The sequence below is a fragment of the Pan troglodytes genome, chromosome 11 (genome assembly GCF_028858775.2).
Source record: "Pan troglodytes isolate AG18354 chromosome 11, NHGRI_mPanTro3-v2.0_pri, whole genome shotgun sequence".
In the NCBI taxonomy this organism is placed as follows: domain Eukaryota; kingdom Metazoa; phylum Chordata; class Mammalia; order Primates; family Hominidae; genus Pan; species Pan troglodytes.
This window is the reverse complement of record NC_072409.2, coordinates 111,403,785-111,421,873: the sequence shown is the minus strand read 5'-3', so window position 1 is coordinate 111,421,873 and position 18,089 is coordinate 111,403,785. Positions and strand designations below refer to the sequence as shown.

The following is an 18,089-nucleotide window of genomic DNA, read 5'->3' as shown; positions in this document are numbered from 1 at the left end:
GGATTATAGGCACCCGCCACCACGCCTGGCTAATTTTTGTATTTTTAGTAGAGATGGGCAATTCCTGATGATCAATGAGCAAGAGTTCTCGTGGGTCTGAAGTGGTTCAGGGTGTGTTAATGATAGGCAGGTGTTAAAAGATGGTGTTAAAAGATGCCTGTCCAGGTTGACTCCACGTAAAATTGGTGATAATATTTGTTTTGTGCCAGGGAGTGTTCTAAGCCTTTCACACAGATTATTATATTAAATTATTAAAATACCTCCATGAGGTAAAGATAATTAATGCCCCCATTTTACAGATGAAGAAACTGAGACATAAAAAATTTAAGCAAGTTGCCCAAGGTCACCAAGCTGATAAGTGGTGGTGCTGGGATTTAAACCTAAATACTTTACCCCGAGAACCCTAGTGTAATTGTCTTATTACAACCCAAAAAGTTGTGATGTACACATAGTTCCTCAGATGCTTCCACTTTTTCTCCCCTCGGGAATGTTTATTTTGTAAATACTGCCCTATCTACAACTGTAATGAGCATGGGTATGCTTATGGTCAACACTTTTTTTCTTTTTTTAATAGAGTCTCGCTCTGTCACCCAGGCTGGAGTACAGTGGTACAATCATAGCTCCCTGCAACCTCGAACTCCTGGGCTCAAACTATCCTCTTGCCTCAGCCTCCCAAGTAGCAGAGACTACAGGCATGTTCCATCATGGCCAGATTATTATTATTATTAAGTTTTGTAGAATCAAGATTTCACTAAGTTGCCCAAGTTGGTCTCGAACTCCTAGCCTCAAGTGATCCTTCTGCCTCAGCCTCCCAAACTGCTGGGAATATAGGTGTGAGCCAACACGCCCAGCTCTATGGTAGACACTTTGGAAATATAAAAGATAGAAGGCAAAGATGACCATCGTTAAAATTTTGGCATATTTCTTCTGGTTTTTTTTTTCTAAGCACATGGTTTTATTTCGTCTGTTTGTTGGTTGGTTGGTTGGTTGAATTTTTGTAGAGACAGAGGTCTAATTATGTTGTCCAGGCTGGTCTTAAACTCCTGGGCTTAAGCAGTCCTACCATCTCGGCTTCCCAAAGTGCTGGGATTACGGGTGTGAGCCACTGCACCTGGCCAATATGTTTATTTTACATACATGTGATCAAATTGCATATGCAATTTTAGTATTTCTTTCTTCCCTTTATATTTATAAATACAGATTTATAACATGTGCTATCCCATGCTGTTAAAAACTTCATAAACTTCCTTTACTTAGGCTGCATAAGGTACTGTTGCTTGGCAGTTCCATAATATATTTACCATTCCAATTATGTTGGACATTTGCGTTTTTTCCAGCTGTTTTTTCACTGTGGGACAAATCTGTTCTCTCGCGCGCACGCTCTCTTTTTTTTTTTTTTTTTTTTTATGAGACAGGGTTTCCCTCCGGTCGCCCAGGCAGGAGTGCTGCAGCGTGATCTCGGCTCACTGCAACCTCCACCTCCTGGGTTCAAGTGATTCTCCTGTCTCAGCCTCCCGAATAGCTGGGATTACAGGTGCATGGCCCTAAACCCGGCTAATTTTTGTATTTTTGGTAGGCGGGATTTCCCCATGTTGGCCAGGCTGGTCTCGAACTCTTGACCTCAAGTGATCCGCCGGCCTTGGCCTCCCAAAGTGCTGGAATTACAGGTGTGACCACCGCGCCTGGGACTATTCTCCCTTTCTTGATAGTTTCCCTTCTGACATTTCCTTCCTTCTTTCTTTCTTTCTTTTTTTTTTTTTTTGACAGTCTCGCTCTGTCGCCTAGGCTGGAGCACAGTGGCCTGATCTCAGCTTACTGCAATCTCCACCTTCCAGGTTCAAGCGACTCTCCTCCCTCAGCCTCCCAAGTAGCTGCGACTACAGGCACGTGCCACCACGCCCGGCTAACGTTTTTGTATTTTTAGCAGAGACGGGGTTTCACTGTGTTAGCCAGGATGGTCTCAATCTCCTGACCTCGTGATCCGCCCGCCTCGGACTCCCAAAGTGCTGGGATTACAGGCATGAGCCACCGCGCCCGGCTCCCCTTCTGACATTTCTTCAGATCTTCCTCGGACACCCAACGACCTTAAAATCCCTCTAACCTTCTTTCTCTCAAAGTTTACTTTCTAGAAAGAGCTGATAAACTCATTCATACTAAAGTCTACAGGGTTATAAATCTTAATCTATTATCGCTTAAAAGATGCTTGTATCAATTTACACCAAAGGAATGAAGCTCTAATTGTGGGGATTTAGTCATCAGAAAATCTAGTAGGGGAAATTCTCCCTACCCACAATCAGAGTAGATTCTACAATAGCAAAAAGGGTTCCAGGCTCACTTAACTTTAGGAACGCTGATAAGAAGACCGCTTACAGCTGCGGAGGTACTGATTTGGTAAAGGGAAGGAAAGAGATTGTATACGTGAGAGTGAAAAAATTGGGTAGAAAAATGGAAGAGCATCAGAAATTCACTTAGCAACACCAAGTATATTTGGCACCACTAACCTAGTTTCTCCTGTGTTTGCCTTTCCAATCCGTTGGACCTTAGGGGATGGACCGCCCACTTTCTCCCCAGAACGGCTCCCGGGTCCGGTTCTCAGGCCTAATTACTGCCCCAAGCCTCCATGCTCCAGGGCCTGTGGTCACAGAGCAAGTCCCAAGGAGCAGAAGTAAAGCTCTAAGAGAAATCACCATCTCCTTGTGCAGGGAACACTCCCAAACCCAGTGTCCACAGACAAATCACCTCCAGCGACTCGAAGAGGAGAATAATCCCTGTGGGGGCACTGGAGGCTCCGCGTGAAAGTTTCCAAAGCCATGTTCTGCCCCAGGACTCCTTCCTCTCCTCCCAGAGGCTTCAGGCTTTCGCGGCTGCTGGCACATCCCAGCCTAAGTAGCGGAGCAAGAGGGACCCAAGGCAGGATCGGCTTCCCCCGACTTGAAAGGGCAGCCGTTCTCCAGGTGCCGGCACTGGAAATAGCTGGTGTGGAGAACCGAGAGGGAGACGTGCACGATGAAGTCCGCGCCAAGGAGGGCAGTGGCTCCGCCTCTCTGGGTTAGGGACAGAAGAAAACCCTTAACCCAAAGACCTAGCATGAGTGGGGCGTGGAAAGCGAGACAGACTCCAGTGGAAGGCTGTGGGGCGGGACTCACGGTTCCCGGAGAGGCCGCCCTAGCTCCTGCCGCAGCGCTGGGCGCCCTACCACGCCTGCTCCCTAGGGACCCCGGGCGTCCCTCGCACGCACCCACCCTCCTTCCCGGGCCTGCCGCTCCTCCCTCCTTCCTCGCTGGTTGGCCCAGGCGCCGCAGAGCGCGGCGGCAGCAGGAGGAGCCGGGCGCGCCTGCCACGCAAAACCACCGGGCTGGCAGGGCGGCAGGCGCGGTGCGCGATCCCGGGTGGCGGCGGCAACGGCGGTGGTGACGGCGGCGACTGCAGCCGCCAGCTCTCACCTCTCCCCTGTGCACCCGCATCTCGCCGCGCCGCCAAGCAGCCAGCAGTCCCCGGGTCGCCCAGCCCACGCGCGCACGGCCCAGCCCAGCGCACAATAGCGGCGAGAGCCATGGGGAAACCGGCGAGGAAAGGATGCGAGTGGAAGCGCTTCCTGAAGAATAACTGGGTGTTGCTGTCCACCGTGGCCGCGGTGGTGCTAGGTGAGCGGCGCGGCGGGTGGGCGATGCGCGCACCCTCACGCGCTCTCTGCGCCCAGGCCGCGTGCGGCTGAGGGTGGGCTTGGCGCTGGCGCACTCCATGCAGGCTCCCTCGATGCCCCCTCGGCCTTAGCCTCGGGCCCCCTGCGGGGGCTTTCCCCCAAGCGCTCTAATTACTGCACACCAAGAACAAAGCTCCTCTGGGACTCCCATTTCAGTGCTCCTTGAGCTGCTGGTTCCTGCTCTACCCAAAATGATCAAAGGGGCTTGGGGGTAGAAAGGGAAGCAAGTAGCTCTTGGTTCTGCTCGTTTGAAAACAGGGTTCGATTTTTTTCTTTGTTAATCCCGCACCGTATCTCCCCCATCACCGCCACCTTCCTCACCCCACACCCCCAAGCCTCGCTGCCCGGACAGAGATTGAGTGTGGATTACAGTTCTCAGTCGAATTGGAAGAGGCACCCTGGCCTCCGGGATGGGCCGGACCCTTAGGCGAGGGAGGCTGAGAACGCTGTCGCCGCTCATTCTGGGCAGTGCGTGGAAAGGTGCCTTCCCACGGGGCGAGCGCCGACTGCCTGCACCCGGGTTCTGAAAAGCTGCCAGATTCGTGCCTGAATTCTGGGATGTGCCATTGTGGCCCGCGGGAGGTCACCGGGGAAGAGAGCTAAGAGAACTCAGCCGTGTCTTCTCCTGCCTTTCTTGCTCTCCACGTTGTTTTTGTATTTAAAATAATGTTTAAGCCATCCTTGCCTGTTTTTAAACAAGGGTGTATTTAAGTGATCCACCCCTCACAGATCACTGGACCAGGTGGATGTCTGAGCCATTGCTCAGAGGTATGAGTTATTCCTATTTAGATTCTGATTTTTTACCAAGGTTGTGTGTTTCTAGCTCCGGCCCGGGGATGCACTTCCTTGGGATTAGGGCCATATCTGTCGCCTTTCCAGTGATAGCTCCTCAGCAGGTGAGGGCTGTTGCACCCTCTGAGGAATGTGGATTCCTCGGCAGGCTCCACCTTCCCCTTGGAAACTGCAGCTGTGTTTGCTGAAAAGGCAAGTGGGGACAGCTTGTTTCCTCCCAACCTCAGGTACCTTCCTCTCCAACTGCTGCTCCTAAATCTCAGAATATATGGTGTTGCTTGCTTCTCCTCCGAACCGCCCCCTCCCCTCAGGGTGGGGATAGGGCATGGAAATGGCCTTTGGAAGTTAATGGGATTCTTGGGGTCAGATTGGATTCTCCAGAACCTTGGGCAAAGGAAAGTCAGGTTTCTAGTAAATAAATAACATCCTGGAATGGCCCTAGCAGAGGCTATTTGTAGGAGGAAAGGAGAGAAGTAGAGAAGCAAATCTTGACTATTTCCCCCAAGAAGTGCCAAGTGGTTTTGGAACTTTTTTTTTTCGGTTTTGGACATTTTTAAGGGAAAGTTTATCCTACTCCACCATATTTAAATAGCATATGCTACAAAGAACGACTTGATTTCCTTTAGACCAAAGAGAAGAGATGGCCTTGTTTGTTTTCCTAGTGATAAGAGTCGAGGATTAATTGTTAAATCTCTTTTTGAAGACTGAGAGATGCCAGGGCAAGGTGGCTCATGCCTATAACCCCAGTTACTCGGGAGGCTGAGGCAGGAGAATTGCTTGAACCCAGAAGGCAGAGGTTGAAGTCAGCCAAGATTGTGCCACTGCACTCCCGCCTGGGTGACAGAGCAAGAATCCACCAAAAAAAAAAAAAAAAAAAAAAAAAAGGAAAAGGACTTTTAGAGGGCCAGGCACAGTGACTCACACCTATAATCCCAATATTTTGGGAGGCCAAGGAAGGAGGATTGCTTGAGCCCAGGAGTTGGAGACCAGCCTGGGCAACATGGCAAAATGCCATCTCTACAAAAAAGTACAAAAATTAGCGTGGTGGTGCACATCTGTAGTCCTAGCTACTCGGGAGACTGAGGTGGGAGGATCACCTGAGCCCAGGGAGGTCGAGGCTGCAGTGAGCCGTGATCGTGACTCTGCACTCCAGCCTGGGCAACAAGAGTGAGACCCTGTCTAAAAAGAAAAAAAAAAAAAAAGACTTTGCAGGATAAACATTGGCTTGAGTCTCCCTCCTGATTCCCTGTGGAAGTGGAGTTATCCTGCCTTTTCAGCATGGGGCTCTCCAGAGATACTCACTTGCTACCCAAGTGTTGCACACCACTCGTCAGCATGCGGTTCACTGGAGACTGGTTTGGAGAAGGTTTTAAGCAATTGTTCCCTGGCCTTTGGAATCAGTTGCATGAATAAGAAGAAGTACACGCTCATTTTGCAGACATGGCCTTTGGTCTCAGATGGGCACTTTCCTCCAATTTTAATGTGTGTGAGCCCCAAGAGCTTAGTTTGAGTACTTTTCTCCAGAAAGGAAAGTCGCCACTTAAAAATCAAGTGCCCAGCTGAAATCTTCCTAGATGTTTGTTCCTTCAGATGGCAACAAAGGGCAGTCCTGCTTCTGGTCTGAGACGTCTCAAACCTAGACCACCCCCAATATGCCCATTAACAGGGGTCCTTTTCTTGTCCTTTTTCTTCAGAGTACTGGGCCTGAGTGGAAACTCATACTTGTTTGTGTACCCTGTAAGGGCTGATTTGTTTAACTGACAGTGAAATTCCAGTGACTTATAACAGTGGCACTGAGTCTATTCATAAACCCTTGCTAGATTATGATAGTAAGAGCTTATTTTATAACTGCCTTAACTGATCCAGAAAAATCGCCAGAGCTCTGATGCAGCCTCCCTTTTGGACTTTTCAGCATGTGGAACTTAAAGAAGAAAAAAACTGTGAAATTTATTAACTATCATGACAAAACATCTTCTTCTGATTATAGCCATTCAAATGTTTGCTCCCTGACCAGGTGCAGTGGCTCACACTTGTAATCCTAGGACTTTGGAAGGCCAAGGTAGGAGGAATGAGTGAGTTCAGGAGTTTCAGACCAGCCTGATCTCACCTCTATTTCTAAAAAAAATAATTTAAAGAAATAATAATGCAATGAAATGTTCAGTCACTACTATAATTCAGTAGCCCTAATACTTTAAAATATTTGATTATAGAAATAAGAGGCAAAGATTTTTATGAGCCAGCTTAAAGCCTGATTTTTCAAGACACAGCACATGAGGGGAAACGTAATAAGGGTCATCTTTATTAGGTGTGGAAGTTCACTCTTCTCATGGACAAGGAAATGCTAAGAACTAAACATTTCTCAAATTCTTGTTCACAAGATGATGGGATTGAATAGTTAGGTGACCATCTTTTTTAATTTCTGCGACACCCTACATGGTCCTGAAAATAATATCTTGGATTTTCACAGGAAAATCCTCTGCTAAAATGCCACTAGAAACACTTTCACGGCTTTCATTACATTTCTTATAGGCTTGTTCTCTGCTTCCATAGAATGGTAGAATGAGCACAGAGCCTGGAGTGAAGAGTCCTTGGGATTTGAATTCTGGTACTATCAAGCTCTATCATGCAGGCAAACTGTGTATTTCCCTACAAGCCTCAATTTCCTCATCTGGAAATTGGAGATATCACTTATGACTTCGTTTGTTATTAGAGGTGTGAAAAATACTCAGTTGTGTGGCTGGCGTATATTCAGCACTCAATAGTTGTTATTTTAAGGTAAATCTGAATAATTGGATTATGAGAAAATTAATATTTTCTTATGAAATAAATTCTCTCATATGATGTCTCTTTCTGTGTCCTGCTTAGTGTCCCGCCTATAATTTAGGGTGATTCAAGTGTTTTGATGACCTGCTCTGTCTGAGCTAATAACCGTCTCTGTAGTATTAGTCATTTCTTTAGAGAGGAAATGGAAAGAATGAATCCTTTTGTTTTGTGCCCCACCGGCTAATCTTCAATTCATTTAAATATAATATTTAAATATATAATTTATATAAATATAATTTAAGTGTGTAAATTCTGAAGGAAGGTTTTATGCTCTAAGTGGGAATTCTGTCCAAGCAGAATTACTGAGTGAGAATTCTGCCAGCCTTCTAATTCGGGTCATCCAATAATGATTATATAGTATATGATGTTGTTAAGGCACTTCCTATATCCTCACCCTATTCACAATATAATACCTAATCTTTCTCTCCAGACCAGTTATGCCATTACTTCTGTCATTTGAAAAATCTGTGATTTCAACTTAGAGCTATTCAGAAAAAGCAATAGGTATTGGCATTTACATGACAGAGCTGGCAAGCTTATTCATTCTAAATTGTTTTCTTTGGAGTGCTAAGGAAGCAATCATGCATAGATTCTGATTCCATTATCTCAAATCAGAAACAGCTCCTTCATGGTCTTAGTAATACCCTTGCCCAGCCTCGTGTCTCTACCCTGGAGCTCATGTAGCGTGCATCTGGCAGTGCTAATTTGAGACGTGGCATAGGCTTTCCCGCTTTGTCTGTGAAGCCCCTGAGGACAGGGCCCAGCGGCGGTTCACGCTGGTTCCAGGCCCAGCCCCTCACCTGCATAGAACCTTGGCTCAGCAGTGTTTAGGAATATCCCTGTAATAATCAACACTTAAGCCATTCATTCATTTAACAGATATGTATCAGACACCCACTGTGCACCACGGATTGTTGTACAGCCGGGTCACACAGCATGTCCTCATGGGACTTACTGTTCAAGTAGAGAGAGGTAGACCATAGAGAGAATACATAGGTAACCTACTGTATAGAGCATGTTAGATGAGAATAGTGTTCTGCAGTAGTATAGAGCAGGGAGTGGGCTGGCAAGGTGGGGGGTTGCAATTTTAAACAGGGTGACAGGGGAGGCCATACTGAGAAGGTGACAGTTGAATCAAGACGGAGGAGAGGTGAAGGAACAAGTTGCACAGGTATCTGGGGAGCATCCTAGTTTGTGTGAGAAACATCAAGGAGTAGAATGAGGGAGGGAAAGAGTAGGAGGAGATGAAGTGGAGGTGAGGCTGGGGGCAGAGCAATAGGGTGGTTCAGGTCCAAGGTCCAGGAAAGGGGAAACGGGTGCCTCAGCTGAGCAGCCAGGAGTGGAACAGAATGAAAAGACAGCTGCTTGAGGTTAACCTGCAGGGCTTGGCTGGATTTGGTCCAAGGGAGAAGGCAGTGGCTATCTCCAGCAAAACAGAGAGTCCTGGAAGGGGCACCGACTTGGAAAAGAACATGACATGTTCCACGGTGGACATGTTGAGTTCGAGGAGCCAGAAGGGTGTTTGGATAAAGGTAGGCAGCAAACACCTGGCTAAGTGAGTCTGGTGCTCAGGAGACAAATGTGGAGTGGAGTGTCGACTTAAGACAGCATGTCAGAGACCTGGTTAAGGCTTTGGGAATGAATGAACCTATCCTGGGAGAAAAGGGAGAAGAGAAGACCAAAGACAGAGTTCTGGACAACCCCAACATTGGAGGTCTGGGAAGAGAAGGGGCCCACAGGAGAAACCAGACGTGGTGTGATAGAAATTAAGAACAGGAACAGTGATGGGTGAGAGGCTCGGGGGCAGGAGTGAGAGGGTCTGAGGAGGATGTTCAACAGCGTTGGGGATACAAAGGACAGGGATGTGACCTTCTGGGCTTTTATTTGGAGGCACTTAGGTGTGAAAGAATTCAGAGAAAGTGGAAGTCACGTTTAAGGTCCAGAGAGTATTTTTCTTTGTTTTTTTAAGAGACAGGGTCTCGTTTTGTTGCCCAGGCTGGTCTTGAATGCCTGGCTTCAAGCTATCCTCCTGCCTCAGCCTCCCAAAGTGCTAGGATTACAAGTGCAAGCCACTGCACTCAGCCTTGTTTTGTTTTGTTTTTGTTTGTTTTTTGTTTTTTAAGGAGACTTGAGTCTGACTGAACCTGAAGAGAAGTGATCATTAAAAATAAAAATGCAGCTGAGCATGGTGACTCATGTCTGTAATCCCAGCACTTTGGGAGGTGAAGGTGGGAGGATTGCTTGAGGCTAGGAGTTCAAGACCAGCCTGGGCAACACAGCAGGACCCCTGTCTCTGCAAAATAAAAATTAAATTAGCCAGGCATGATGGTGCGTGCCTGTAGCCCCAACTACTCAAGAGGCTGATGTGGGAAGATTACATGAGGCAAGGAGTTCCAGGCTGCAGGGAGCTTCATCACATCATTGTACACTCCAGCCGAGGTGACAGCGCAAGATCCTGTCTCTGAAAAATAATGATAATAAATGCAGAAGAGAGAGAAAATAATGAATGCTGTTGGGTGGAGTGAGGCCTGGGACAGTAGAAGACAGTGTGAAATGGAGGGACCTGGTTGGGGATTGGCCAGAGAATGGGACTTTATACTCCTGAGATGGAAGGGAGGAGTTAAGGGTGAAGCATTGTATTCCTTTCCTGTGGCTGCCCTAACAAATGACCACAAACCTGGTGGTTTTAAAAAACAGAAATTTTTTTTGAGACTTATGTATCCATTACTCTGTGCCAAGAACTGTTCTGAGTGCTATACAGGTATTAAACGATTTAATCTTTCCATCAAGCATGTTTTCAGGAAACGGAGGCACACAGAATTAAGAAACTTGCCCAAGGTCGAGGGCAGAGCCGGGATTCAAACCCTGGAAGTCTGGCTCTAGAGACTCTGCTTCTAACCACTATCCTCTCCTGCTGCTGCGTGATATTTATTACCCTATATTCTGATTTTTCTGCCTCCCTCACCAATTCATGAACCCTAAGGGAAGGACGTTTGTGTTGCTCTTCTCTGTGCCCATAGTACCTATCACATTGCACAGTAGGGTGAATACATTTGTTGAATTGCTGAGCCATTTATGACCCAGAGAGTTAGTAAAATGTTGTCCTTGTTTGTCAAGGGAACAAATGAGCCTAAAGCTTAAATCAAACTCTATTACCTCCATAAATTCTCCTCTGCCTGTTTCAGCCCCCTTTGATCTATGTCAGCAACATAGATTAACACTTAATGAATCTACATAAATATCAAGCATGTTGATCTTTTCTTTCTCAAAACTAGATTACAGACCCCTTGAGGTCCCTCTTATTACATTTCACAGGCACTAAAAAATAAAATGAGGCCATAAAGTAATGAGACTGACTCTTAACTATTTTAATTTTTAAAAAAGTATATCTGATACCTATACTCTCTGAGTCTTTGTTTCTTGTTAACAAGAAAGGGATTTAGATTAGCTGGGAGAGCAAAGAAGATTCTATTCATGCATCTATTACCATTTATAGGTAGTGGACTATCTGGTATGATCTTTATTGAAAAAGAGTTGAAAACAAAAGTCTGAAATTGATTACTGCTGTCTGGCACTGGCTTAGGATCAGGAACTAGTGGTATGTGTGCTGAGTAATTGTTGACTTGGGTTATAAAACCTCTGAGAGTCCTTCTAGCTTTAAGAACCTTTAGCTTTATGACTGTATATTCATTCCTCAGTTCATTGCTGGGAGCCAGAGGAACTCTTCTGTAAGGAGCTAAGGGGGATTTAAAGGGCATTACAAGATGATAAAATGACCTAGACATTGAGTCAACTGTTCTGTGTTTGAACTGCTGATCAGTGACATAGGGATAATAATGTAAATTGTATATGGGGCTATTACCATGGTAATATGTTCTATGTCAGTATTATTAGATTGTTTATTACAACAGTAATAGAAGGTCTAATATATGTATGTTTTTGGACTTTATATGTCTCTAATTTAAAATATTTGCAAAGTACACAAAACTCCAAAAACACTAAATAAAATAATAGTTTCTTTAAAATGACAGGAATAGCCTAGTTCCTATATCCTCAAAACCAGTGATTTCCACAACAATAATCAGTTTGACATAGGGAAAACAAAAAAAAGCACAGTTATTCATATATAATGGGGACTTTTGCTTTTAATGAGGAATATAGCTTTATGTTTATATATTTCTGAAAACTGATGAAAACAGACAAGGTTGCTAGTTTAGTCATGTATATTTAATTTGTATTAATATATTTATTCCATAGCATGCCACAGACATGACAATATTAGCAAAATAATGAGCACTACTAATTGGTTTCCATAATATTTTCTAGAAATTTGGGAGTTGCTAGTGAGTTAAGTTCATCTGCAAAAAAATATATATATATATGTGTGTGTGTGTGTGTATATATATGATATTGCTTATACTTTCTCTAAAATACTGAGAGATATGTGGTCTCTGTCTCTATATATATTACATGTATACATACATATACATATGTATGTATTATATACATAATATATACATATATAATCTTATATATTATATATATAAGATTATATATTATATATATATGATTACATATTATATATGTATATATATATATCTTTTTTTTTTGAGAACAAGTCTCACTCTGTCACCTAGGCTGGAGTGCAGTGGCACGATCTTGGCTCACTGCAACCCCTGCCTCCCAGGTTCAAGCGATTCTTCTGCCTCAGCCTCCCGAGTAGCTGGGATTACAGGTGCCCACCACCACACCCAGCGAATTTTTGTATTTTTAGTAGAGACAAGGTTTCACCATGTTGGCCAGGCTGGTCTCGAACTTCTGACCTCAGGTGATCCACCCACGTTGGCCTCCCAAAGTGCTGGGATTACAGGCATGAGTCACCGGGCCCAGCCATATATTATGTGTCTCTATCTATCTTATCTCCTTAGTTAAGTACCTTAGAGAAGAGATCCTTCTGGCCTCCCCAAAGTTCTACATATTAAAGAATGAGGAAAAGAAACTGGGCTTTGAATGCTTATGCCTGGTGTTTTCATTTTTGCAACTAAATCAGAATCAGATTTGAAGCATCACTGAAATGATTCTGATTTTTGGTTGTTCTATGCAAGGTATATATGACTCAAGTCTATCAAAACCCCAAACAAAATGATCTAAACACAAAATTATAAAATGAATCTTTAAAATGATTTTACATATTAGACTCTGCACATGCAGGTTGGTATATACAATCTTAATGCCTCCTATGAGGAAGACTGAATATAAATTGCTAGTGGTTGGCAAATATTGAATATCTTGTTAGATGTTGCTTAATTTAAGATACGGTGTTTTATTTAGTACAGTAAAACTACAAAATTGAAGTTGCTCACCTGTTAAAAATTTGAGCACTGGGCATAAGAAATAAAGAAAGCTTCAAATGAAAACACGCTGTGTAGAAAATTTTTGTGTGCAAATTCAGGATGTGGTGGAGCTCAGGTGGGTAAAGCCTGGGTTATGTCAGACAAGGTAGGATTAGGAATCAGTTGTTAGAGAGCATGTATGCATGTGAGAGCACTTGGTTTTAAAGAGAGAAAGCTTTCCACATTAATTGCTTGTGAGAAATTGTGATTACCTTTAACAGAGCCGAGACTGAAAATAACTGTCCTAGGGAGTCTGTGACACACTGGCCTGGTGCCAGGGAAGCTGTGTTCGCCTGAGGTATTGCAAATTTCCCGTGTCGCTGGAGATTTGGGGTCACAGATGCTGTGACAACCCAAGCACTCTCAAAGAAAATGAACTCATTTTAGATGACATTGAGTGGCCCATTTAAACTCCCCATAGCAGTGTCTATTAAAGTAGAAAGTGTTTTAAATGGCCTTTTCTATTTTGTTTGTTTTATTTTGAGACAGAGTCTCACTCCGTCACCCAGGCTGGAGTGCAGTAGTACGATCTTGGCTACTGCAACCTCCACCTCCCAGGTTCAAACAATTCTCCTGCCTCAGCCTCCCGGGTAGCTGGCAGTACAGGTGCCTGCCACCACAACTGGCTAATATTTTCTATATGTTTAGTAGAGACGGGGTTTCACCATGCTGGCCAAGCTGCTCTCGAACTGTTAACTGCAAGTAGTCTGCCCGCCTCGGCCTCCCAAAGTGCTGGGATTACAGGTGTGAGCCACTGCACTGCGCCCAAGAGATTGATTTAGAAAGAGTTAATACATTATACTTGCTGAGGAACAGCCCCAAACTGCAACAAAGAGTACTCTGTTGTAATTAGTACACCCCACAGTAACACCTCTGTTAATAGAAAGGAAGTGTTTCAGTGACTCACTCTTTTTCAGAAATTTTACTACTTTACTTTGAAAATTATCTGCTGACTGCCTGTTCCATTACCAAAGGTAGAATATTTCCTTTCCAATAAATAGTCCTATACTTTCTGGGATGGACAGATCTCATCCCAGCTCACAGATGCTTCATGTTCCTCTCCCAGGCCCAGCCTCAGCTATGTGAGCTCCGGGCAGCGGTCCCCACTCAGCCAAGACAGGGAGGGATACAGTGCCTTGTTCTCTACCACTAATCCCCAGACCCAGCCCTGAGAAGATAAGACGTCCCACCAGTCCTGCACTCATGCTGAGGTCACCACTCCCGAGCCCTTTCTTAGTCTCAGAGTCCCTAACCGTGTCCAACACAGGACAATTGTCACAGCAGATCTCCGCATGTCTAGGAAGGCTCTTGATAGTAGAAAGTGTTTTAAATGGCCTTTTCTATTTTGTTTTGTTTTGAGACAGTCTCACTCTGTCACCCAGGCTGGAGTGTAGTAGTGTGATCTCGGCAACTGCAACCTCCACCTCCCAGGTTCAAACAATTTTCCTGCTATCATCATGTGACTCTCTGCTTGGTCTGCATGTTGAAGCAATAGCAGACTTTGGGACTGGAACTTGGCTTCGGAAACACCCTCAGAGAGGGTCCGCATGGCCACATGGTGTGTTTATTATTATAATCTCTCTGAGACAACTATTTGGGTATAACACTTCCAGATGTAGTTAAAACTACAGCACTTTGGCCAGGTGCGGTGCTCACGCCTGTAATCCCAGAACTTTGGGAGGCCGAGGTGGGCAGATCACCTGAGGTCACGAGTTCAAGACCAGCCTGACCAACATGGAGAAACCCCATCTCTACTAAAAATACAAAATTAGCCAGGTATGGTGGTGCATGCCTGTAATCCCAGCTACTGGGGAGGCTGAGGCAGGAGAATTGCTTGAACCCTGGAGGCAGAGGTCGCAGTGAGCCGAGATCATGCCATTGCACTCCAGCCTGGGCAACGAGAGCGAAACTCCATCTCCAAAACAAAACAAAACAAAGAAAACTACAGCACTTACTCAACCAAGGGGGAAATCCTTATAGGAGACAGCTTAGGTAAGAATGTACAATTATTTTTCTACCATTGTTCTATTGCTTAAGAGTTACCTCGTTACTAATAATTCAGTAAGGAATTAAGTCAACATAAAAAAATGCACCATCACCAGAAATGCCTAAACTACAGACAGCCTAATCTCTGAGCTTCTCCCCATTACTGGAAAATAAACTGATACTGTTCGACTTCTGTGGGTATCTCAAAGACTTGTTTTCTGAGCCACTTAGCAGGTTTCATTTAAGATTTCCCCAAATTATGGGCCTGGCACAGTGGCTCACATCTGTAATTCTAGCACTTTGGGAGGCCAAGGCATACAGATTGCTTGAGCCCAGGAGTCCAAGACCAGCCTGGGCAACATGGTGACACCTCATCTCTACAAATAATACAAAAATTAACCAGGTGTGGTGGGTCACGCCTGTAGTCCCAGCTACTCATGGGGCTGAGGTGAGAGGATCACTTGAGCCCCGGAGGTTGAGTCTGCAGTGAGCCAAGATCACACCACAGCACTCCTGCCTGGGTGATAGAATGAGACCCTGTCTCCAGAAAAAAAAAAAAAAAGATTCCCTGAAGTGTGAGACATTGAGAGAGAAAGTGAGAGTGACATATTTTCTCCCTTGAAAAGTTCTCTTTGGCTAACCAACCCTAATATCAATATTTACTGAGAATTTACCATGAGTTTTATGTACATTTACCTCCCATTTGACCCTCAGTACAATGAGTTAGGGGGTTCCCATTTTACCAGATGAGGAAACTGAAATTTATAAGGCTTAGGTCATGCAGCTGAGCACACAGAGCTAGGATTAGCACCCAGGACTGTCTGATTCCAAAGCTTAGGTTACTAATTATTAATCATTAAGCAAGTCTTCTTCCTTCCTAGTAAACCTTCATACACCTACACCTAATTGGTAGTTAGAACCATACTTGCAGACAGGCTTCTTTCTTGCAAAGTGGCCAGATAAAGCCTATTCTCCTCTTTCTTGCTTCATCCTTTGTCAGTCTTGTAGCTCATCTTTATTGCGTGTGGTTAGTCCTTTCCCCTACGCTTCTCCTACATAAACCTTCTGTTTGAGCTTGAATTCTAGTGGAACTCATCTAGTTGCTTTCCCAGAACTGTTGTACTTTCATGCCCTAATCCTTTTGCTCAAATGTTTCACTCACTGTTATCCTGCCTATCCTTGAAGATGGATTTAATTACCACTTTTATGTTGTAGACTTCTCTGACTGCAGTTGGAGATAATCTCCCTTCTCTACATTCTTAACCCTTGATTTATATGCATAAATTATCACCATTAGCACCACCATTCCCACGTCTGTTCTGTGGCAGACATCACTAATTGATTACAGTACTCTTCACTACTGAGCTCTGTCATGGCCTCAGAATCCTCAAAACTTTGCTCCAGGCAACCACTGTTAATCAAACAGAATTGGTGCGTAAGATGAAAAGTATTGTTTGTTGCTGGCAAAAATTTATTCATTTGGCAATCAATTAGGAACTGAATTTAAATTGAGCAAGTACTGATGTTACTGATAAGAGAGGCAGAGTCAAAGTCTGTATTTTGTCCTCTCAGTCCATTGGTGGCAATACATGCACAATCACTAACATGATCCTGAGTGTGGTAAATGCTGCAAGGAGGCTGCAGCATGCTGTGGGCCTTCAAAGAAGGTGCAACTGGGAAAGTTCCTGGAGGAGTTCCATAATTGGAATGGCCTTGAGCAGGTGTGGTAGGATTTCTGGGCTTGAAGACTGGAACGAGCAAGTCTGTATAAAGGTGATGATACACATAAGGAGGGCTTATCATCTCTTAGGTTCAATTTCAGTATTACATGGAACTATAATTTAATATATGTGTTGCTGTGCTTTCGCACTTTTTCTTACCTGTTTCCTAAGGACAAGAATGCAATACTACACAGGTCTGTCACATCATAGCATCCAGCATTGTACTTACTTCACAGGAGGTGCCCCCAAATATATTTGACTGATTACAACCTTCTTCACTGAAGAATTAAAACAGGTAAATCTTTGATGAACCAATCCCATTGATCCCCTAGAAGCCCACTCAGTTGTATGAGTTTTTGAGTGAAGACCATGAGGAACTCTTATATTAGCCTAAGTCATCCCAAACATACTTAACTCCTGGAATGGGGACCCCAGAAGAAGAGCAAGTCTGGTTGCTAACAGTTTTGAAGCCATTTTATTGTGAGCACTGCATGGCCCTGAAGCTCCCAGACTGGAGAGCATCTCTGTACCCTAAGGACGATCTGATCTTCTCAAGAAACCAGCACCAGAACCCACCTGATCTCCAGATAATTCTTTGGGCTAATTAGAGAAAATGGAAGATCCATCTCTTTTTCCATAATTGGGCTACAGCTTGGCACTGAATCAACCCTGGATGGTAGAGCCTTTTCAGCTACGGTATTTAGCAACTCTTACACCATTCATTGAATTTATTTCTGGATTTTCCCCCTCCAAGTATCCTTTCACATCCTTATCCAAATTCTGCCCACTTCTCTCCCTGTCTGGAGATTATTTCTATGATAAGAAATTAATTAGCCTGTCTGTACTACCTGTTCCAGGAGACTTTGAACAACTGCGTGGGTAAACACTAGATGTGGTCATCAAAGAGTCGGAAAATAAGTTTTTACTTTTTCATTAGCAAAAGTTAATTGTCAACCAGGAGATGTAACAGGCTTGCTCCATTTCTGCTGCCGCTTCTTGGTTTCTTTCTTGCATGTGGAGAATTTCCTGAGGTTTCACCAGACTGAAGAGATTCTGAGTTCTTGAAGTGATGGAGATAAAGATCTTGTTGTCATAAAACAGCAAAGAGCACTGTGATTGGGTTTGAAAGATTTTTGATTGTGTTATGGACAGTGCTCTTACTGGTTTTTAAAAAGTTGATGTTTTCTTCTGTGTAAATTTAAATAATTTCTTTAAAGGCAGTAAGCTTTTATATTTAATATACCTTTCACTGTGCAATCACAACAGGAAGATTTTCTAAATTAGACATCTTTACCTTGAAGAAGAAAATTGTCTGTTTCAGTGTCTTTTTGTAGCAAGATTGACCAAAACAAGTGGCAAATAAGTCTGTAATATTTAACTGTCATGAAATACCTTTGCTAATAAGGAAATGGCCTCGGTTTGGATTATGTGGAGTTTTGTGTGTGTGATGTGGGGGTGTATGTGTACATATATTTCTTTTTTTGTTGTTGTTTTTTTGAGATACAGCCTCACTATGTCACCCAGGCTGGAGTGCAGCGGCATGATCTTGGCTCACTGCAACCTCCGCCTCCCAGGTTCAAGCGATTCTCCTGCCTCAGCCTCCCAAGTAGCTGGGATTACAGATGTGCAACACCATGCCTGGCTAATTTTTTTGTATTTTTAATAAAGATG

General features: G+C 44.2%; 3 protein-coding genes across 6 annotated transcripts in view; 1 reads left to right on the top strand and 2 right to left on the bottom strand.

Annotated features, from left to right (window-relative positions):
- GLIS3 (GLIS family zinc finger 3) overlaps positions 1-18,089 on the bottom strand; it is a 740,609-nt gene that overhangs the window by 686,608 nt on the left and 35,912 nt on the right. The window lies entirely within an intron of this gene.
- Positions 3,203-18,089, top strand: part of SLC1A1 (solute carrier family 1 member 1) — a 97,137-nt gene continuing 82,250 nt past the window's right edge. Inside the window, exon 1 of one of the 2 annotated variants that reach the window (XM_520467.9) lies at positions 3,203-3,644. In XM_520467.9, the coding sequence (XP_520467.4) occupies positions 3,554-3,644 (91 nt within the window). In that variant the 5' untranslated portion in view covers positions 3,203-3,553. The remainder of the gene's footprint in view (positions 3,645-18,089) is intronic. The other variant, XM_009456267.5, reaches the window with a different exon arrangement.
- SPATA6L (spermatogenesis associated 6 like) overlaps positions 17,323-18,089 on the bottom strand; it is a 163,973-nt gene continuing 163,206 nt past the window's right edge. For all 3 annotated transcript variants that reach the window (XR_001720650.3, XR_008537225.2, XR_008537220.2), the window contains one exon: positions 17,323-17,528. The gene's annotated coding sequence lies outside the window, so the exon portion shown is untranslated. The remainder of the gene's footprint in view (positions 17,529-18,089) is intronic.